General features: G+C 43.5%; 1 protein-coding gene across 4 annotated transcripts; it reads right to left on the bottom strand.

Moving 5' to 3' along the window:
• Positions 1-55: 55 nt before the first annotated feature.
• LOC124185892 (cholecystokinin receptor-like) lies at positions 56-23,355 on the bottom strand. 4 transcript variants are annotated; one of them, XM_046577136.1, is made up of 5 exons: positions 23,307-23,355; positions 20,552-21,249; positions 6,011-6,208; positions 2,421-2,594; positions 56-1,160 (listed from the first exon to the last, which is right to left on the bottom strand). In XM_046577136.1, the coding sequence occupies exons 2-5, from the start codon at positions 20,850-20,852 to the stop codon at positions 640-642; spliced, it is 1,194 nt and encodes a 397-aa protein (XP_046433092.1). In that variant the 5' UTR covers positions 20,853-21,249; positions 23,307-23,355; the 3' UTR covers positions 56-639. The 4 variants fall into 4 exon arrangements, with proteins under 4 accessions (XP_046433092.1, XP_046433094.1, XP_046433091.1 ...); XM_046577138.1 differs by having other exon boundaries at positions 20,552-21,069; positions 23,307-23,352; XM_046577135.1 differs by having other exon boundaries at positions 23,296-23,346.

Raw genomic sequence — 23,355 nt, 5'->3', positions numbered from 1 at the left:
CGGTATCATACGCACACCGCATTCCGTAAAGAGTATGAAAAAAAAAAACATATCGTTTCGTTACACGTTAATTTATTGTAGCACTAAACAAGTGACGATTGATTATTTAATGCGGCGAGTGGACGATCGATTCGGTCTAATTGTATTCACACGTTAAACAAATACGTACAGACGTGTTAAGATAACTTTTAAGTGAAACGAAGGAAGCGTAAAGATCGATCTTCGACTTGCGGCATCGCTTAATTTACAGCTTGCGACGTAATATATTATGAAATAAATAATCGATGTTAAACGCGAAGCCGTTTGTAATTTTCACGAGCCAAGCGGACTGTATTGAAATTACATTGTACAAAAGATAATTCGTATATAGTCGAATTGTTATTCATTCGTCCCGCGTATCAGACGCGTACCCCTCGATCGGTTAGCTGGCCGATTTTTAACAATCGGCGGCTGACTCAAATTCCGCCTCTCGCGTGCCTCTCGGCGTTGTGAAACAACGAGTGATTTTCCACCGTCCCATTCGGGCATTTTCGAGCGATTAATTATGCATCGTCTTGCGTTTAGCGCGATACGCGGGACAAATTGATCGCCGATTCCCGGTCATCCAGGTAGAATAAAATCGACAAAATCCTCCGCGATCTACGGAGGCTCTCTGTACCGGCCTTCGGCTCGTTTTCGACAGCCGCAAGCCCGGCTGCAGCAGCCGGTGAAAAGTCCGGAAAAACTCTTGCGGAATCCGCTGCTCATGAAGCAGTAGGTTATCGGGTTGCAGCATGAGCTGCAGAACGCCAAGAGGTGGAAGTAGCTTATCCAGGTCGGGTTCAGGCCGTCGTAAAGGGCGTCGGGGCTGAAGAGAGCGACGGTGTTTATCACGTAGAGCGGCGTCCAGAACAGGAAGAACTCGAGGACCACGACGCAGAGCATCTCGACTATCCGTCGCTTCCGTTTCCGCTTCAGCATCGCCGAACGGCCCCGAGTCGAACGCTGCGACGCCTCGCCCTGATCGTCCCACGGCTTCATTCCGCCCACCGACGACTTCGCGACGAGACGCAAACTCCGTCGGGACGACGGCGTCCTGTCCAAGGTCCTCAAGGAACAACGCGTCAACGTATCGCCCCGCGATCCCAGGTAAACCTCCGAAACCACCGAGCCGTTTGCCGCTGAAATCACCGTTTCGAAGGAAATCGCCGGTTAGTTACTTGAATCGAAAAAAGCGTTTTCTTGAAGCCATTGCAACGAATTGATCTCGGTGCAACGACAAGTCGATCACGAGGTTCTGATAAACTGATTAAATTCTCGTAGATCAAACGGACCGACGGCGATGTTGCAACAAAATGCCAGAAAATTTATTCTACACAACTGCGATGACACCGAATAGTTATTCAAGCACCACGTTTTCTTGTGAGTCGAACAGTGTTCAAACCGTTGTTCCAACGATACTCGTTTAACGATAATTTTCCGCGGCAATTGTAACAAATGAAAATTTGTTCATCGTGTTGATCGGTTGTGATTATAATACCGAAAAATAAATTAGGGCAACGTTTGACAATTCTTCACTAATTTTCACTCACGCTTGAATCGTCGAGTCTTTATTTAGTAAATATAAAGAAAAAAAAATTAAAAATGAAACAACAGTTAAGGACTGTGTTATATATACTTGTTATGTTAAATTAACGTATTTTTTTTCATTGCGAAGACATGAACAGGGTGGAGTGATATAACATAGCGAGAATCTAAAAGTCAGACGAGATAAAAATAGTTTCAATAAAACTACCATAAGCTTCATCTCGCATATTCAAATTTATAACTAAGATCAATTCCGCCGGCGAATATCTCGGGAGTAAAAACCGCTCGCCTTAGGCGGCAAACTTGTTTTACTAATCCGTTGACGTAAGAATAATAAGCGTGCAGACATTTTTGACCCTCGTCTGTCGGCGAAAAGATTTTCGCGTAAAACCGTGCCGCAAATTATGCACAAAGATACGATTAAACTTTGGCCAGATAATTAAGCCACAAAGAGTAAATTAATTAATCACGAAACGACGAACGAAGCTCTCGACAATTCCGCATACGTAATAATATTTTCGTAATACATTACGAGGTTGAACTCGACCGCTAATTTTCCGGCTTACAAAATTATTCCCAAAGTGAATTACGAATTTCCGAGTTCAAGATCGCGGAACGAATATATATATATATCTAAGAACGTCGCCGCAGTATCGCGACAGATGATATACGAGTTGTAATATATCGCGGGCATTAAAATTCACCCAAAACTCGAATGAATTATTGGGGATAAATTTATGGGGGAAGAGTGGAAAAAATAAAAAATAATAATCCGCCCTGATTTTCATTTTTACACGCTGCTCCGCGGAGGAAAAGGAAGCGAGGTAATATATTGTCAGTATCTGTTCGCAAACCTGAATGCCTGACCACCGTCGGGTCAACGCTGCTCTGAAGAGTGATGGTGATGAGGGTGTAAGTCGTGACCAGGATGATGAGCGGAAAAATTAGCAAGACGGCATCGAGGATCAGGTTGTAGGCCTTTTCGTATTCCCCGTGACCGGGCCAGTTCTCCCTGCATTTTTGGTGCCCTGGGAACAAGAAACGGGAGAAAGAAGCGGTGATCAGTGCCTGCGGAAAACCGATTCAAGAACGGGTATATTCGTTGCGTTTATTTTCACAAGAAATTCTCAATTTTTCTCCCGCCGTAGTAAAAAATGATCAACGAATCATAACGGGGCGGGTTTCAAATTAGCCGGGGGATGAAATCTCGTCGTTCAATCTCGACAGTTTGACGAACGCGACTTTAAAAGAAGCCCGGAGAAAAGTACGGGCTGCTGTCTGATTTATACCTAGCAGCGTTTAACGCAAGTTTCTAGCAACTTTTTTTTAGTGGACAATTTTTTTCACCCCGCGAAGAATTATAGTCGGTGTTACGAGGCAGACGAGATAACCCCGATTTGGGTGATCCTTTCTTTCTTTGGTATAATACGAGCCAGCAGGTCGGACCTGAAATGGCAAAATGCCACCAGCAGAAGGCGCTGATTGTCGCAGAAAGCCAGCGGGGTGCTGGCGATAACGGGATACACGCGGTCATTCCTTTCTGTTCACCGCAACCCCTCGTCCATTCTGTTCGAGCTCTTAAATCGTGACGGAGGTCGAGTGACAGAGTCGCGTCATAGCAATTCCGAGCATCTTTTCCGACCGCGTCGAGAAGCGGGACAGAAGAGAGAGAGAGAGAGAGAGAGAGAGAGAGAGAGAGAGAGAGAGAGAGAGGGAGCAAAGAAAAAAGAAAAAAAACAGAAGTGCAAGGAGGAAAAAAAAAAAAGAGGAAGAAAGAAGAAATACAATGAGAAAAGGAAACAGCTCGGGGGTGAAGATTGCGAGGTGGAATATAAGAGAGGGATCAAATCTGGGCCGATATTCATCCGACGCTTCTTTCCCCCTTCCTACTTCCCCCCGTCGCTATTACAGGTACCTACTCTTCTTCCCGCAGAGATGAAACGACGTTCCAGACTTATAACCTTGATGGGAATGGAAAAAATCATCGCTAACCGCGTGATACGCGAGAGGGTGATCGAACCGACGAAACCACGGGGGAATGAAAATCCCGGGAATTTTTTGAAGGGTTGCCGGACACCCGATCCGATCACCGTTAATATTTCAGTCAATTTTTGAGGCTGAGGTGGAACGACGTGATATGACACATGCCGCAAGATACGTCGGTGATTTATACACGCGGATTTCCAGCCTAGATAAAAAAAAACGCCGTTCGCTCGAAAACCGAGAGTTACAAACGAGACTTTTATTTTTTCTTTCTTTCTTTTTTTTTCTTTTTTTTCATTATCTTCGTAGAGTAGCAGGAGAAAAAAAATTAAACCTTTTCCGCGCCGTTATTACACCGAGACTGAAAATTGATGTTTCTTAATTATCTGATAAGATTTCTCGATAAGTTCTGAAACAAGAGAAACTCGTCTCGGCGTTCGCTTAATTTCACCGAAAAATTGATCACTCCGAGTCATTCTACAGAGCAAAGTTTCGACGCTATAATATAAACACTATCTGAAAATACCGACCAGCTTGCTTGGAAAAAATTTGAATGCTCGATCGATTACAGCTGCATGTTTTTTTTTATCGACGAATTACCTTGAATTCTGTATCAGCATCCGCGCATCGACGCTAAGAGCAAGATTGCGTGTACGTATATAATATATATATATATTATATATAAAAAATAAATAAAATAGAAGCACAGTGAAAATCTGATGAGAAAACAATTTCCCAACGTCAAAAGGATAGAAGGCACTCCGTCAAGCCGTCAAAGGTTTTTCGAGGCGAGCTTTTATCGCCATTTTGTCAGGACTCGGGCAGCGGCCGGATGGGTTCGGTGTGCGAAAGACAATGGTACGCCAAAGTCCTTTGTCCGTCACGCGAACGATCGGCGAGCTAAATCAACCGAAGTGAAAGCATAATTTCCTCCTCACCGATGCGCAAAAGCAGCTTGCACGGTGATGGAACATCGCTGACTTTTCGTGTGTATAAATTTCGTCGTAAAACGTGTCGCAAAAACAAGGTGAAGGAGGGAAACGGAGGTGAAGAAATACAGAAGGTATACGTTTCAAGAGAAAGTGGTCCCCGGCCGGATACGCCGCCGAGCTTCCGGCAAGTCTGACACCTTCTAACTCTGACGTATGATACTCTCAACCCGGCACAGTTCCTGCCGGAGCTTTTTCCCACTCTACCGAAACCCTCCGCAAACCCCCGCTATTTTTCGCATCTTCAAACGCACGCGAAACGCGTGTTCGCATTAGCAGCGTGTAACGGGTAACATCCGTTAATTCATTTGCGAAATTAGCTAGCGCGGATCACGTGTCGGACATATTCCTCGCCGGTCTCCGCACGCATTTGAGACCACTATACGTATCCCACTTTCCGAGTCGTTTAATTAGGCCTTAATTACGCCCCTCGACGCCTGTTATAATCAGTCGTTTAATTAATTTGATACCTAGATCATTACTCGGCGTCCCTTTAACCTTTTGACCGTTAAGTCGAGCGAGCTCTTTTGTCTCGTGCTTCGTCGCATAGAATCTGATATTCGCGTGCTGTGATAGTTAATTGTATCAGGTGTTTTTGTATTGATTGTAACAATCACAAGGCATACATCGATCGATTATTCGCCGGGGGGGGGTTTAGATTGTCTCGAAGAATTAGCTCGTTCGCGATTTTATTTACCCTATACTCGGTTAATTGAACAGAAAAAGATTAGCTAGTGGAAGAAAGTCGGTGCAAGAAAGCCGAAGAAGAATGAGACGGTTAATCAAGAAGGAAACGAGCGAAGTGATGATCATTTATTGCGCTCGCGCAGAGCCGCGCAGCTTTCGTTGGATGGATAGAAGGGACGCTGAAGGCTCGCGGATAATTGGCAGAGTTGAAAATAGGAGTCTCTAATGGATTAGAGGCAAGGGGCCGCTCGAACGAGTCTTGCGATGGGAATGAAACGCCGCCGGAGTCGGCTGCGACAGTTTCATGAATTATAGACCCGGGGTGCGGGTGCAAGGGTGGGTGCGCGACGGGTGAAAAACAATAACTTTTGATTCTCGCTTACGAAAGTACCGCGGAGTTGCCGCGCTGTCATCGTATTAAGATTTCGAGTTTCTGGTGCAGGCCTCGCTCACGGGACTTATTCCGCACCCTTATCCCGGAAAAGTTTTCCCCTTCAACCGAGAGAAATCCTGCAGCACTCACTCAACCGGCTTACGCCATTCACTTTCTCCCTTTCTCCATCTACGATTCCCGCCATATGTCGCGCCCTACTTTCCAAGGTAACTTCCCCGGGAATTCGAGATAACATCGAACCGAACCGAACCGCGCGATATGATTTCACTCGACCGCAATGCACGGATACAGCCCTAAACCCCGGGAGAAACCCCGAGGAATGTGACTCGAATAAACAATCCGGCCGTGATCAATCGGCCGGGCGAGGGTGAAACGAAAAACAGCTACTCACCGTTGCTGGTAGGTTTGAGCTCGCTGAGTACGGCTATCGGCGACATGAGAATAAGGCTTCCGGTCCAGATGACGGCGATGAGACGGTAGGAGTGGGACAAGGTCTGCCACCGACGTGATCTCAGTGGATGACATATGGCGTAGTAACGCTCGACGGAAATGGCGACGAGGGTCCAGGCGGAGACGGACACCGTGCAGGCTGAAACACATCGCGGATATATGAGACGTGAGAGAATATGCTGATTTCGTAGGAGACGAGAGGAGGGGAGAAAGGAAGAAGAATAATATCGCGGAGAGTGGCCGCGGCCGAGGGATGACGGGTGCATTGCATACTTATACCTGTGCGGGGCGATAAAAGCTCGCCGCGCCGGAGGAATAAAATTTGCCGGAGCTTGCGCTGCAGCCCCTTCGAAAACCGCATACAGAGGTGTGTATTAGTCGCGGGGAGGTTTCACTCGACTGCATATGGCGTCGGAAGTGCCGCGGAAATCCGGGGCTAACCGAGTAACGAAGTATACGAGGTAACTCCCTTGTCAAAGGTCAGGCACGTGTTCCAACTCGCGATTAGGAAACTTTGCTTTCTCCGACGGAGTATTTTCCCACCTCTCTGTTTCTCTCTCTCTCCCTCCCTGACGAGACTCGGAATCCGATAATCCAAACCCGCGGAAAGGAAAGTGCAGATAGTTTTCACTGCACCGAGTCTCGGGGGGTTTAATGGACGAAAAAGGAGACGCACTCTTCGGGCTTTTATCCCTGTAGTTTGTATCGACCGGTTTATTCCCCTACGTTTCTCCATTTCTATCGTATCGCTCTTTAGGAGTTATAAACTCTACGAAAATTTATTCAAAAACTTGTCGCGTATTAGTCTCGTGATGCGTATAGTAATACCTGCCCACGTACCTGTAATACAGATGGCAAAGAAAAGTTTGGGACTCTTTCGTTTCTTCGGATAAAAAAATTAATAGTCTACTATTTTTTCTTGTCATTAGGTTTGCCTCTGTCGACGGCTGATGAGAAATTTTTTTTTTTTTTCGTCCCGCTCGTTTTTTGCACGATTATTTATACGTATACGCGAAGGTGTATGTATTATCTTCACGGGACCACAATGGGCTCTTGATAAGAGCTGCCAGAACTTTTCTCGATATTTACACGCGAATGCGTAAGCCATAAAATGCGAGGCAGAAAAACCGACGACTGAAAAATAACTAAGGAATACACAGGTAAATGAATTACGTCCTGATGGATTCCATTTTTTTTTTTTCTACATCTGTTTGTCCTTATTTTTCTTTCTCTCTCACTTGGCTTCATCAAAAAAAGTCTTGCTCGGGTTAGCTTCGTCTATGGTCTAATTGTTTCCCGAAATTGAGACGCTCTATCAGAGACGTTGATTGCTTATATCGAAATTCTTGACACGTTTTTATCCACCGAAGAATGGGACAATATGCCAAGGAATGAGATGGGACGAAAACGAGAAAACTTTCAAAGTAAAGGCGAGAAAGAGGTTATTACGATTTTTATACGTCGTTCGATCAACGTGCAATTTGACGAGTATCTGGTACTTTAGAAAAATTTTCTCTGACCTTTCGTAATTAGGGTCACGTTTCACGCGCTTGATCATCCGTGGCTTTTTTACTCTTTTGATAACGAGAATGCGTCATATGTCAGTCGAGACAAGAACCGCCTTCGTACGATTATGCCCAACGCATGCAGCTAGAGTTGTTTGCATAAAAAAAGAAAAATGGAAAAAAAAACAGCAAGAAAAAAATAAAATAAAATAAAAAATGGCACATAGAAACATTCGGAAAATTCATTATTTAACACCGAAGGACAGATTTTCTGTCATATGGAGAAAAATACGACGGGGGTTTTTTCAGAATTTCTCCATTACACGTAAGCTCGTCGTCACGCGTTTTTTGCCCAGAGATGAATAATTGCAGGCTGCAATCGTATAGAGCGAAAAAAAAAAGTACAAGGTCTTCGAAGGGCAGCCGTGCATCGCAATCACAAAATTCGCACAAGAAATTTTCATAGCTCGGCAGTGTATGCAGGTACGTAAATGTGTTACAATATTCGAAAGATCGATGAAACGATTAAGAATAGCAAATCGGTTGAAATTTCTATTATGAAAAATTCCTCCCGGTGCGGTAAGAATATATTATCACGTGATCAATCGAGTGTCTTGAAACGGGCAGAAAAAGGAGATTGAAAAAAAAAAACACACACAAAGAATATGATAAAATTGTTTTCATTTCCATTCCCTGGTCGTTTCTTCTTTCAATTTAATTTGGCGTCACACCGATCCTTAGACGGGGGGAAGAAACAAAATTCCTCCGTTTCTTAACCGCGATAGATCAATGTCCGTATATTTACGGCCTTGGTATTTTTCGCGGCTGGTTTCTTCGGTTATTCGGGGTCCGGGTTTGTTCGCGATGTGTCGATGCATTATGCTCGGTTCGGATGGTAGTTTTGCCCCATTCGATCCACGTGCCCGAACGTATTTCGCACCGGGTCACGTTTACGCGATCGGCAAATCATTCTCCCTGAAAAGTCTCACGAGATCCTGGTATGAGAAGCTGCCGAATCGCTGCCAAAGCTTGGAAAATTTACGATATGAAACCTTGCGCCACGTGTGTCTGAGCCATACATGCCTGTAACATTGCCACATACTCGTATGCATAAACACCGCGTATTATTACATGTAGAGTAGGAGACGTTGTATGTATTTTTATGGAAAATTCACTGGCGTTGGAGCGTATTCTGCCTTGATTTTTTTTTTTTTTTTTTTTTTACAGACGCGTCGGCCGTTGGATTGAAAATTTGAATGAAAACGAGAAACCAATTAATTATGTGAATATAGTTTCTTTCTTGGTTCTTTCTTTCTCGCTTTTCCTCTAATTGATCTCGTTTAAGTTAAACAGCTAGGACGAGTCTTCAAAAGGGTTCAACATTCACTTTGAATTTTCACCAAGAAAAGGCAGCAGGTGCCTTTTCCCGCGACGCGACGTGAGAATTCAACGCTGCGAAGTTGGAAGCTCCTGGTAACGCGATAGGAAAATTATTCAAATATATGAATTGGATGGAATCTTAAGAAAATTAGGAGGGGCAGAGAGAAAAAGATACTGTGCGTGTGTGTTATCGTGTGTCACCTTGAGACGTGAGAGGAAAATGGGGCGAGGATATATACATATTCTTGCACTTTGAAAAAAGAGAGAGAGAGAGCTTCTCTCAGAGAAGAAATATCACGCCATAAGTAGCTACGCATAGATAAGGGAGACGCGATTGGATTTGATCAGACGTAAAGCGCGGAGGTTTCGAATTTATAGGAGAAGATCGGACAAAAAAAAAAAAAAATATTGAAAAGTAACACTGCCTTGGTCGATGTTACGTACAATCCGTGTATATACATACGTATACGAAGCCAGCCCATTTTTTGGAGATCAGATCTCACAATCAGCAGACTCGAATTATGAAAATTACGGGTGAGAATTAGAGAGCAGACGCGATCGACGAAATTAAATTTTTATACCCTGGCACCGAACGGTGTGAAATTCGAGAGATCAATTGCTGTTTGATCGCGAATTTACGATCGCATCAGACTTTATACAGGTACGTATAAAATCTTTTCTCACTTGGCGTGCACGAATTGATTATTATTTCAAAAGCCCTTCTCGCGTTATACGCATTCTCGCAAATATGCACGGAGGGAAAAATGGTCTGGAGAAAAAACGGGAAAAAAAAAATAAAATAAACAAACAAATACCTAAGCAAATATTGATATTGCTTGTACACGTTTATGTATAATATGTATATGCATAATAAAGCTGCAGGCATATAAAAAATATGTAGTGCAAATATACAAGGGGTGGCAATCTGGTTGGCAGCCTGTGTAATGTTGTCGTTTTATTATTCAAATTCTACAGTGACATTTGAAAGCTCGGCTTTCCAATAGCGTAGAAGCTCGATCAAACGATTTGTATTTTATCACCTCCGCGATTGCTGACCAAAGGAAAACAGATCGAACGAAGTTTGTTCGGTGAAATTTCGTTTCACTCGGAGGTTTTAAGAAAATTCTTCCAACGTACTTCCAACGTACAACGATAAATAAAACCGGAAGCAACTTCGCTCCCGTTGCCTTTCTAATTACCCCGCATTCGTCTTATTGCGTAACATTGCAGTTCCAAAATTTGGTAGATTTAATTCCTCCCATCAAGATCCTACGGACACGGGTCACGTTGCTCGGTTAAATTCATTACCGGCACGGTTCTCACGACGGTAATTTGAGGGTAGAAAAACGGGGCGCGTCGCGTCGACTTCTGCAGTTCCAGCCGTATCGAAACGCGAGCTTGCAATCCGCCTCGCCAAGCCGTTTGAAATTCCCTCAAGGAAGGGAGATGAAACGACGGTAGAATTTGCCTGGGGTTGGAATTTAATAAAATAATATATTAATTTAGTTTCGCAAACTTTGAGTCGGGCAACACTCAGCTCAAATTGCGAGGCGAAAACTGAGGTGAGGATCAGCCGTTGCACGGGTTAGTCTGAAAACGGTAACTCATCGTCTGGCTTTGCATCCAGCAGCGACGGTTATTTAATGGGGTGAAAATCGGCGAATACCTCACGCTTGGGTATAATCGAGAATCAGCCGCCCCTGCAGTCGGTGGAATCGTAAAGCGGAAAGACGGGCCCCCGACGTGTGAATAAGGCTTAAAGAATCGGTGCCTCGTGAATTTTTTATCGTCGTCAACGGGGTTGACATATTTCTCCCCCCCTCCCAGTCCCCTGAAATCTTCCCAAATTTTGGCTCGATATTACACGGTGTCCTATGTATGGGTGCGAGATTGGCGGCAGGTGGCGAAGAGCCGTTGCAGAGTCTCGAGACGCGAGACGCTTTCGAGGGAAGTTTATACGCCCCGTTCGAAACTTGGAGTTGTATTATATTGAAGTTGCATTAGCGTTGGCATTAGCTTGAGCGATGCGGGAGGACAAAGTTGCCGGGGTGTATAAAAAAAAAAAAGAAAAGAAAAACAAAAAATTGCCTAATTAGGAAGTTCGCAACACTGTATTTATACGTGTACGTTAACTGGCGAGTTGTACTTGCAATTTTTACCTTCCTAGAGCTTTAATATTAATGCGAGGGGACGTCGATTCCTTAATTCCCTCTCGCGGTGGAAGAGAAGCGGGAGGGAAGAGAAAAAAAAAAAAAAAAAAACAACCGAGAGAGCTCTGAAAAATAACACGACCGAAGAATTATCCCCGCAGGTCAGGGACGTATAAATATATAATGTATAATGCGTAGCTTTGGGCTCGCTCCGCGAGTACCAAGGAAATGACGTTCCCTTGTCACCGGAAGTTGACAAGCCTTGGAAATGCCGATGGTAAGTGGTTACGGAATAACGAACAAAAATGAGGATAAAACACGTCTTGCTACTTTTTCCGAGAGTTAACTCGGTCGCTGTGGTGAAAATAATGTAAAGAACACGAGAAAATTGAATAAAAAATAGACTTCCGGCTGCTTCCGGCGCTGATCCCGCATTTTTAAACAGTCAGCACGATTCTGCCTGAAGCGTATCGGGATAAATCCATTTATGGAATACATTGTGCAAGAAAAATATCCTCTCATAGATTATTTACATTTGCAAGATACTGATGTGAGGATATAAATGGGAAATAAATTATCTCGATCGGAATATCGACTGCAGATTGGCAAACTAAAATGGGCTGGTTTTCTTTTCGGATAATATTCAGCGGAAAGTTTCGCGTCGTAAAATGGAAGATTGATTTGACTTCGCGAGCAGTGTCAATGTTTTTTTTTCCATCCCTTATTTTAATGTTCTTTTTATATAGACTTTGAACCGAATGGTTGCCGTTAAAATCATTTATTCTTTCACTTTAACGCTGCAGTAAAAAGTCGTTAAACTACAGCCTCTGTATAATAAGGGTTCAGTTATTTTCTACGCTTTCGGCGCGATTGAAGAGGTGGGGGGTTTTTTTTTTTTTTTAGAATAATAGGGTACTTTGACGTTCAACAGTCCGTATCTTTAACGCGTTAGAATTTACTTTGATATTTCCTTCTTTTATCTCGTTTTCTTTTCGTCTTAACAGAATCCTCAGTACACGGATATTAAACTTTATTTTCCGAGATTCGTATCCGAGGTAATTGAAAGACGAAACAAGCAACGCTCCAATTTCCCGATAAGACGAAGAGAAAAATTTCGATACCAGGTTCAAACGAAATTTATTGCAATCCTTTTCTCATTTTCTTCCCCTCCCGTTCTCATTTCGGAAGGAAAAGAAATCTCATTGTCCCACGGAAAAGGGTCGCAACGAGTGTCGACGAGTGGTAGAACTAATTGCTTGTTTCCTGGCGGAAGGATTTCACCTGAAAGCTTCGATAAATTCCCGATCCTTGATCGATTTTCCCAAAAGCAAAAGCTCGGAGGCGGGGCTCGATGAATATTCACCCAAAGTCACCAACTCTGCGCAAAGTTCGCGTACGTGCCGACGTCCGCAGGTTTCTTCGACATGGCAGGCAAGTTTTCGGTGCAGAAAACTACAATACGGCGAAGCCTTTAACGGCGGCCCGCCGTGGACGAAAGTGAATAGAAACGAGCGAGCAACTTCTCAATTACGGGTGCAATTAGTCAGGCCGAAGAAAGTCGGTATATACGCGAGCTCTAGCGTGCAAATGGCAGCACGATTTCCACGGCACAAAGCTGAGCAGGGAGAGAGGGAGATAGATAGATAGGAGCTTTTGGATTACGCAGAGAACTTCGCCGAAAGCTTCAAAACTTGGTCGGAATAATTACGAGGCATTCTTACCACGTCAGACGCGGCTTATAGAGCGCGAGAGATTAACTTCCTACCGAGCGTATAGCGCCGACTTCACGGGTTGGTATGTACCCACATACCTTGTACCACTCTGTTATCTCCGCGTTAGGTAAGCGCCTAGACATACCGAGCACTAAACGCGGCCCTTAATTGCAACGCGGATCAATCTCCCGGGGAAAATAGATTCGCGGGGTTGACGTCGCGTACGAGTTTTCTACCCACCCTGAGCACAATCGGATGTTTCTCATTTTCAATCATTCATTCATTTATTTATTTATTTATTTATTTATATTATTTTTTTTCCCCTCTCCATTTTCATGCAATATTTATCATCAAGTGGTTCGAAAATACCGAGCTCGAAAACGCGCGTCCTTCAACTTATACCCGCCGAAGGAAAGAACGACGAGTCTGGGAATTTTTCCACAGCCCGAAGTCCTAACGATCGCTAAATTAGTTCGTTCTTGCGTGAGAGAGCTGGTATACGTGTGTGTCTTGCGATATATAACTCGAGACGTACTGCTCGAGGCTGGGAATAAGTGTCGATAGGACGCAAAAGTCGGTCTGAGGAAGTCGAGGACGAGAACTAAGGCATAACAGGTGGTCACGGGGGCATCCTGGATCTGTGTGTGTGTGTGTGTGTGTGTGTGTGTGGAAGAATGCGAGGGATGATATCTCACGGGAAATCAGGCCACTTGAACGCTGCACACGTTGCGATAAGACCACCTCGACACCGCGAAGTCAAAGTTTAGGCCCTTATATAAACGGCGCGGCGGTTATCTCGCCATTTCCAGCTAATGAGTAACCGACCCTGTCGAATCATAGAGGCAGAAAAATGGGGTTCGATTATTAGAGGTTTGCCGAGATGACCGAGTGCTATTATATATGTATATCGTATATATATATATATATATATATATATACTTATACTTGACACACATATCGCGCATATACGTATAACTCCCTGATCCGATCCGAAATACGGGTCATCATGTGGTTAAGCCGGATTTGCGACGGGGCAAACCTAGAGTCGTGCTTCGTCAGACGAATCCGGTACTCAAAGGGCGTCTGCTGTTTGCTTGCAGCCTGATCCCCCCAGGGCTAATTTGAACAGCGCAGTTTGCCTCCGGGCAACAAACTGCCGGGTAGAGAAATCCCCGGTGATAAGGTCGAGTGGAAATTGACCCCGATGAAGTCGAGAAGCTCCACGACCTCCCCTACCCCCGATTTGAGCTCTCATACTCGCGGTCCTTATATATATATATAAGACCCTGGGAATTGCGGTAGGTCGCTTTCAGCCCCTCGGGTCTGAGTTAATAAACGAGAAGATTAGGCCTGAGGTCCACTGATAACTAATTGGCTGCGTCCGTAATATCGGCGAGGCCGTGTGCGAATGATAATTAGGTCTGACCATCTCGAGGTGAATACTTCGAAAATGAAGGGTCATAAGTATGTCATAGTGGAAGCAACGAAACGCGAGAAACGAAGTGCGTGATCGGCCGACTTAATCGGCTCGAGGTTGGATGAAATTTATTCAAGTAATTTTCATATCCCCCCCCCCGAGAATAATTGTTGTTTGAGTCGGTTTACCGAAAATGTCTCTCTTTGTATTATACAACGTACACACGTTTGTGAATTAGCACGTATAAAACAACAAAAGGGGGCTCCCCTTTAAACCGGGGTTATATATTAGCCCTTTCCTCGAGGCGAGCGTGAGTCTAATGGACTCAAACGGATTAATTTTGTTGAAATATATATTATCTTGTAGCTAAGTTTTCGGGCAAGAGTTTACGGGCTCGGTGGCTCTGGAAACAACCTTTGGGAACATTTTCAAACTTGTTTAAACAACCCTCTGTATTATACCAGTGGGACGAACAAGCAGATTTATAAAGCGTGGGCTGAGAGAGAGAGAGAGAGAGAAGAAAAAAAAGATCCGGTGGATACGTGTAAACGGATTTTACATTTTTTATCATCATTACGAGGATTCTCCGCTCGCTCTTCAAATATAACCGCGTGCTTGAATATCGCAATAATTGCAAAATCCGAGGTATCTTTGCCGGGACACACCGCGTCCGGAATGGAGTACATGATATTCGGAATTTTTGCGGAATTAGAAATTCTCGTACCGCAAACACGCCGAGGAATAAAAAAATAAACAAGAAACGAAGGTAAACCTGTTTGTGGAATTGAATTTTTTGAATCCACGCTAAATAAAACTTTGAAAAAACGAAAATAAATAAACAAATAAGTTGTGAGTTTGCGGTTTGCGATTTGAAAGAAAATTTTCTTTTCCCCCTCCTACGGTTTCTTCTTCTTTTTCTTCTTCTTCTTCAAGAAAATCAACAATCATTCGTAATTTTGTTTATCGTACGCGGTCTATGGATATGATAAAAAAAAGAGGAAGATGCCGGGGAAATGGAAAATATTTGAATAGGAATTAGCCGAACCAATTCTTTGAGCAAACATTTTACTCTCCCAGGGGCATAAATGGCTGGTTGCTGTGTTGAGCAACGCCGGCCTCTTGTGTCTGAACTCCGTGGAGGTTTTGCAAATTCCGTCAAGCACGGCGGGGCGTTTTTTCAATATCAATAAAACGGAATAAAGGGAAAGTGAAAAATAAATAAAAAATAAAAAAGAAAAAAAAACAAAAAACAACACGCTCAGACTTCCGAAACCGCAAGTAGTTACGGTGCCGTCGAGGCGTCCCGAAGCTCGAATCTTCTGTTTGCAGAGTCACGCCAAGGAATGATTCTAGCGCGTTTGTTTTATTCAATAGCTCGGGGGCCCCTTAGTTACGCCGTGGCATCGGCTTTATCCCCCGTGTCCCGTTGGATACCAAACCGAACTATGTGCGCCCTGAATTATCCCCTCATACCTAAGCTAGTTGGCTTCGAGCCTGCGGTGAACGCTTTCAAGGTTAAATAAAAAGCCGGTATTTTGAAAATCAAACGCGGTGATGGACGATAAATAACAGATAATAACAGACGAAAATTGATACGAAAGTGACGTATTTAATTCGATGGAATAACGAGTCGCGGACGAATTTCGACTCTCGAGCTGCATGGCTTTCGCTAATTCACGAAGCTTTTTTCGACGACGGCAATATTGCAATGATTTTCAGCGTTTCCTTCGTACCTTCGGGAATTGATCTCGAGGCGATTTCGGGACAAGGACACCGATCGATTAATTCACTCTCCGCACCTTCGATTAATTATTTCATCCCTCTCCGATTTCTCACCGTCTACGTCTTACTTGCTTTCTTTCGCCGATGGCTTTCACCTTCGCAACTGTCAAACGTGTTGCTTGTGCACTTGTATAAGTTCGATGAGCCCTTAATCTGCGGTGTTATAAAGGGATGTGTAATCAAGGAGAGAGAGAGAGAGAGAGAGAGAGAGAGAGAAAGAGAGAGAGAAAAGAGTGTACGCTGAGGGCAGACGGTGTTTCGACAAGCTGTCTGTGGCGCAGAATCGATGGTCGCGTTCTTTTTTTCGGCTTTAGATCGGCTCGAGCCTGAGATTTAGCTGTCTTCTCTCGTTAAGCGGACTCACGCGAGGCCTTAACCCCGGTTATGTGGAGGTCAGACGGGGCGTGGCGCCGGAGGTTCGAGTGGCTTAGAAGGCCTGAAATCCAAGGTGTCGCTTTTATTATCACACGTAGCTGTTGGGCATTATTTCGAAAACCAGATTCAATTCCGTCGTCTTTTACCCCGGGTGTCGAAAGCTCGCGTGAAAGCTCGACAACATCCCTACCGCCGACGCGATAATCCCATCGTCCCTGTGACGCTTTGGAAAAAAATTCATAAAAAAAATTTAATTCACTTCCAATTTTCGGACAAAAATTTATCGCTCGGCTCTTCGAGAGGGACGGATAGAGAAAAGAAAAGAAAAAAAAAGCCTACCGAATTACAGATAACTGGCAAAATCTAAGGCAGTCTGAAAGCTCACCCTGATAAGACCGCCCAACAACTTACTATGCATCGAAAATGGTCTGGGCCAAACAAGAACCGAAGACGGATGGGTCGGCATTGGGAAATTTTTATCTTCTTATGCTGGGGTCAGTTTTTGCGAAAAAAAAGACTACCTCCCAAGATCTGATGATAAAATCAGGGTTCAGCCTATCGCGTCAAAACGGACATTTTTTCTGACGTACTTTCTCCCTAAGTATTCGTACCCTAAAATTTGAATTTATTCGGAAACAGCGGGTACCATTTTTTTTTTTTTTTTTTTGACTCGTAAGACTGTCTACGATTTTTAATTGTGAAAGATTTACGCGTACGATGGATTTCGCTGTACAAAAACTGTTGAAAACTTGCTTGAAAATACGTATGATGCTAATAGTTATTATACGTGCTTAAGATTTACACTCTAGAATAAACAGTCAAGCAACTGTTCTCAACAGAATGTCGAACAAACTGCAAGGAACTTACACAACATTTACGTAATTCAAAGCTTTATTCGTAAAAGTTGGTTGGCATCTTTTTTCTTCTCAACTTCGTTCCGTTGAATCGTGATCTAAGAATTCGATGTTTGCCGGAATAAAGAGATTGATTACAAAATTACGGAATCGATATTCATCTCGGCAATTTTCGCAGTACCTAACGAGGTGGCCGTTCCACGATGAAAACTACGTCAAAGCATCGCCGCCATCGCGATTAGTGATATAATTATGCTGACGTTACGATGGTCTATCTGTAATTTCGGTACCTCGGTATCTCTGCGGACGATGAGGTTGAGGAGGTTGAGGAGGTTGAGGAGGAGGCGGGCTCATTGTCAGACATAGTTATGAGGTCGTCTGAGGATGCCCAGGTATTTCGGTTACTAGACGAAGCCTCGAAACCTCAGCGTAAGCCTTGGAAGATCGAGAGTGGAATATTCAGACCGCGCATGCACGCCGGGGTCGTAAAGTCCATTCTGCTCTTTGAATATCAACCCTTGTACAGCGAAGGAGTGGAAGCTGCTTACGACGAAGAAGGAGAAGCCACTCGACTCTCGCGAAATATGTGCACGCACATACACAATACACGTAATGTATGGTTTTGTTTTGCGCTTACGAGCTTTTGCGCCGGCCAGCTTGTTTCTCCGATTTCGAAGCTCCCCTCCCTCTTGCCCACGATGTCTTCATTTTTCCTCTCCTTCCCCTCAACCGCCAGGATCTCGAGTAGGATATTCATTCGCTTGTTTACACACGCCTACTTCTCCTTGCGATTTTCCTACCACGTGAATACGTACAAGGTAGAGAACGGACATTTCTTCCTCACTCTGCACATAACTACGCGCGCTATTTTAAGTGCAACTCTTACTCTCTTCTCTCCGCGAATGTAATAAAAGATATCACGAAACGTTGCTTGTCTCTCCATTACTTTTCCGTGAATACGAACATAGGTACCTACGCACACACACACATGTCCTGCCCATATGGTATACCTATAAAACGCCCTTTCAGCAGAGATTGCTAAATCGCTGGAAGAACGATCAACAGTTATGCGCGTCGTCACGAAACGCCTGCAGGTCCACATCTACCGAACAGCTCTACGAATTGTTATTCTCATTACTGTTATTATTTATACGATTATTGTTATTATCATTATTATTATTATTATTATTATATTCTCTTTCGTCATTGTTTCATACGCTACAGTTCTCCTTCGAGTTTTTATTCGAGCGGCGGTAACAATTTGCCAGAGGGTGACTTCTTTCGTCCGGTGTGTTTTCATTCTCGTTTTCATTTTCGTTTCATTTTTTTTTTTTTTATTTATTTTTTGCCCCTCTCTTCTTTTCCTGACACTCGTTTCATTTACCTTTTTCATGTTACTATTATTAACCCAACTTAACCCTTTTTTTGCTCACTCTATTAATCCCTTTCTTTTTGGCACGACGTTTAATCAGCACCGTGCTGCTACATACGTGTTGGTCTAGAAACTTGAGAAGCACTCAGCCCAAAGTGGACCCTGTTCTGGCCGTAACTTCCCCCTCCGCTTATTTTCCGCCCGACCGTCTCATCAACGTGACTCTCTTCTTGTCCGCCCCTCTTTAAAAAAAATTTCGAACTCTTTTTTCACTCTCTAGAAATTGTCTAGAAATCCTCCTTCTGATTCTCTTTGGAGACTCCGGCGCGATGTACTATTTTTTTTTCGAGTATGAGAATCGATCGGCTTTTATCGAAAATATGTGATTCATTCAATATCGTTGAACTGCACCTACATTATCGTCTAGTTAGGAAGGATTCGGACCAATTGCTCAGGGGAATGGAAAGACCCAATTTGTGAAAATTACGCGTAATGTTAGCGAATCTGTATATTTTCTTATTCCTCCAAATCGTCGGGCAAAATGTTCTTCGGTCTGATAAGAGAGCGGAATTCGTGATCAATCGGTATAATAATCCCGAGAGTGAAAAAAGCTCGGGCAGCTTGATTTATCCCTCCCCGATTCGTGATCATCTCCAATCTAGTTTGCTTATACACACGCAAGCGCAACGCTGAGATATCGCGTTTCGATACCGGACGCACCGAATTCCAGATCATGTAGAGTACCTGGCTGAAGTAAAAGAAGTATGCGAATAAATCGTGAGCGATATCGAACAGGTAGCGTAAGGCTGAAACAGGGCAAGGCTGAAAATAACATCGTCGATATGAGAAAATCCCCGGTAAACTCGTTGCGAGAAAAATATACTATAGAATGAGAAAGGAGAAGTCGAGAAATTGAAAAAAAAAAAAAAAACGGGAAAATAGAGCGCTCGTTTTCTAGTCGGGTCGGCAAAAAGTACAGCTCCTGTCAGTCTCATGCCTAGATAGACACAATCCAAAGGGTGGAAGAAAGGTCGCGGCCGTCGCGTCCTTTCGAAACTTTTCAATATCATTTCCATCCCGTTCTCTCTCGTGGGAATATACATACGTATACATACCCAAACGTATCCTCGTCTACATACAGGCCTTTTGCCCAGCCCTTTTTTGATCCTTATTCTTTCAGCTGTAGCCGCGCTTCAAACTCGAAAGAATTTCAATTCGCGAGATTAATTCGAAGAGCGCGTTTCTTACGTACATACTGATTGATGCGGTAAGAGTTGAGAAAAATTTCTCGCGACACTTCAGTTTTAACGATACCCGTTCGTAAGTCATCCTCGTATCGTTTAATGATACATCGTATTTCGTATCAATAATATTTTTATATACATAACATATAAAAATATTAGGGAATATTAATATTTCGTTGAGACGATGTTTACCGCCACGCGATTATACGTCGCATATTATTTTCGTCGAGACTGCGACTAAATCCCAAGAGTAAGAGATAACATAAATCCCCCCTCCCCCCGAAATGCCAGGAGAGCGAATAAATTTGACGAAGGTACGGATATAAAAATGAGTAAAAAGGAACGTGATGACAAAATCCACCCTCTGTGTAATACAATATCTCGAATTTGAGGGGTGGATTTACCGCCGGAAAGGCGATATAAGGAGTCGCGGTTGTTTGACGGATGGATCTCGCCTCGTTCTTTACGACCGTTTAGTCAGAAACAGAGAGATTTTCGCCCGGTTGAATAACGCCGTTATCACACGAGGCCGCGTGACGTTACGCGTACAACGTATGCAAATAGAAGGGCGTGTATCGTTGCGATACATCAGTTACGCGTACGAGCGAACACGAACGACGCTTGCGAGCTTAATGCGCATGCAACTTGCGGAAGAGGGATAAAACGAATATTAAAAACGTGTCCGACTCACCCTGGAGGTAGGGTACCAGCTTGCACATCACCTCGCCGAAGACAAAGTCCCTCAGGATGGCGCCGACGAGGGTGAACGGCATGCAGAGAACACCGAGCATTATGTCCGAGGCAGCGAGGTTCAGGAGAAAGACGTTCGTCACCGTCCGCATTCGCTGGTGCTGTACGAGGGTCAGGATCACAAGGATGTTCCCGATTACTCCGGCGAGGAATATCAGGGAGTAAAGCGGTATCTGGACGTAGACCATGTCCCACCGGGCGTTGGCGATTCTCGTCGAAAAGCTCGAATCCGATTTCTCCATTCTCGTGCATGTGTTCTTCTTTATTCCCGACTATATTGTCACCACTTTGCACAATCGAAACAGTCGTTGCTTCATCACTTCGTCGTTTTATCAGGTTCGAGTTTACTTTTGTACGCACCTCGTTTCACTTTTTTCGAGAAAAATATCGGCCGGCGTTACAGTTTCGAATCTTTGATTTAGCGAGAAAAACCTTGGTTCAATCGATGTTCATTTTTCACTGTGAGGTATTAGTAGTGAAATATCGTCAATCGTCATTTCATGATTATTTATTCAATGAAAAGCGTGAAATCTGTGTCTTAGCTTCACCGAGTCTCGGTCGAAATCATTCTCGGCTTAGTTACGTTGAATTACAGAAATTTATTCAAACGAGATGAATATTTTGTGGGTCAGAGGAAGACTGGACAAAAACAAAACAAATTTAAACAAATCGTCAAATAATATGACTGATGATTTGTTTATGAATCTTCAGATTCATACGATGATTAACGGGGGTGACACGTTATTTGATTACAGGCATGACGTCAAGACTGTTAAATGATGATTAAATTGGGGCCGGCGAGTCGATGCACATTTGAAATTTATGTTGATCCTGGAGATTGATGAAAGGATATAAAGGAGGAGCTAGTCCCTACACTCAAGATGCTTCAAGGACCTTCAATAATTCTCGTAATTAGTATCTGCGCAATGGAGGTGCGTTGGTTCATTCATTCGTTCGTTCATTCATTCGACAAGTAATAGGGATAATCCAAATTCGGATCAAATTTTCACCTCGAGTTTCATAAAAGCTCCAAGGAGAGAGATTAAATTCTCTTCCTTGCGAGGGTGCTGTACGAGTGATAAAAAATCTTAAGTGAGAATAAAAACGAAGGAGGAAGAGGAGAAAAAAAAACAAAAAAAAAACACACGGAGATAAAGAAAAAACACGTAATTGAATTTTCGCGCCTTCTGCTCCCCTTTATAAATTTTTATACCCAGCAGCCCTTTCCTCAGTCAAAAGAACGGTCTCGTCACCTCATCACGTGGCAGACAGCGTAAGTGCGAAATTACGTCTTCGCGGATATCGCGATATAAATTTAAGTATACGCGAGAAAAATTTCAGCCTCTGTTGCAGGCGATTTTAAATTGCGCGACAGGATCGTCGGATCGTTTATTTTATTGTCGTCACCCTTAATCCCTTTTGTCACAAGGGTAGAGAATCCTCAATTATTAATCAGCTTATCTGACTTTGATAAAGCTGTGCCAGTATTTGGACAAACAAACTCGTGTAATAACCGTCATTTCGATGAATGGATAATGACTCGACGCGAATCGTGGATTATATTGTACACAGGTACGCGGGACGTTTGATGCCAGTCGAGTTAGCAGAACTCGTGCGATAATTATACACCCGACTTTAGATGAGAATGCGGGTGTTTGTATGAATGGAGTGCGTTGCAGTGTGTATGTATACACGCTCAAATATAAACACTTGTAAAATTATTCTTGGAGAACAAACCAGACGGCGGGAGTTAAGAGCAAAGTTGCCAAAAAGAAAATGAACATTGTCAGCGGAATCAGAACAGCAATATGAAATTTTCAAGTTTTCATTAGGACGCGGTGCTGATAAATTAATTAGCTGGATTGTATGAAAAAATAGGAAATTGTTTAACGTATCTGCAGATTCTGAAACCTTGGTATTTTTATTTTATTGCAATCTAATATCGAAATATGATCCTCCGATATTTGAACAAGAAGACAAGCTTCCCGGTGAAATTATTCACAAAATTTTATTAAATCATAGTGTGTTTCTACCAGCTGTTACAAGGATTAGGTACCGCTGACGCTTACAGAACTCTTGCTCCAGTGTGTATTACTATCAATATTTTAGACGGCTTGGTTCGTTGGGTTAATTAAAATGAATCGGACAATCAGCCGGTGCCTCCATTATACTCGCATTACCAACAACACAATCTACGATAATGTCGGTAAATAATCACAACCAGGACGTGTTCGTGAAATCGTAAAGCAATTAAGATGCGCGCGTATCGCGAATCGAGTTTAAAATACACGCTTTCGAAAGCTTTAAACTCGTTTACTCGCCAGGCGAAGGGATGTAAAAAGAAAAAGGCGAAAAAAAACAAATCAACAAATTTCCTCAAATCATCGTCATTATTCTTTCGTTTAAATTCACCGTGTCAAAAATTCGCTAGTGTGAAACGAAAGAACAAAAAACAAAAAAAAAAAAAAACAATCCCCGCGCCCCTGATCGCCGTGGGGTAAAAAAACAATCAATACGACCGCGCGTTAAGCCTTGGAATATAATTATCCGATCCGATTTGAATATCGAGAGAGAAAAAAAAAAAAAATCCTACCAAGTGGAAAAAGCACCGCGTGCGTCGATGAACGCCGAGACGTACGTTTTATCACATCGTGCGTGTATTTACAGTAGGAAGTGGGTAATTACGACTTGATTACGTGTATCAAGATGAAGCCACAGCCACGTGCGTCCCGGAGAGCCGGTGGC

The sequence above is a fragment of the Neodiprion fabricii genome, chromosome 6 (assembly GCF_021155785.1).
Source record: "Neodiprion fabricii isolate iyNeoFabr1 chromosome 6, iyNeoFabr1.1, whole genome shotgun sequence".
Taxonomy (NCBI): domain Eukaryota; kingdom Metazoa; phylum Arthropoda; class Insecta; order Hymenoptera; family Diprionidae; genus Neodiprion; species Neodiprion fabricii.
The sequence above is the reverse complement of the archived record's forward strand: the minus strand, read 5'-3'. Positions and strand labels throughout refer to the sequence as shown.

Coding starts and splice junctions, on each gene's coding strand:
- LOC124185892 (XM_046577136.1), bottom strand. CDS start 20,852: ATGGAGAAATCGGATTCGAGCTTTTCGACGAGAATCGCCAACGCCCGG. Junction 6,209..20,551: donor GCTGGTACCCTACCTCCAGG/GTGAGTCGGACA, acceptor GATGTGTTTCAG/CCTGCACGGTGTCCGTCTCC. Junction 2,595..6,010: donor GCTCAAACCTACCAGCAACG/GTGAGTAGCTGT, acceptor TCTTGTTCCCAG/GGCACCAAAAATGCAGGGAG.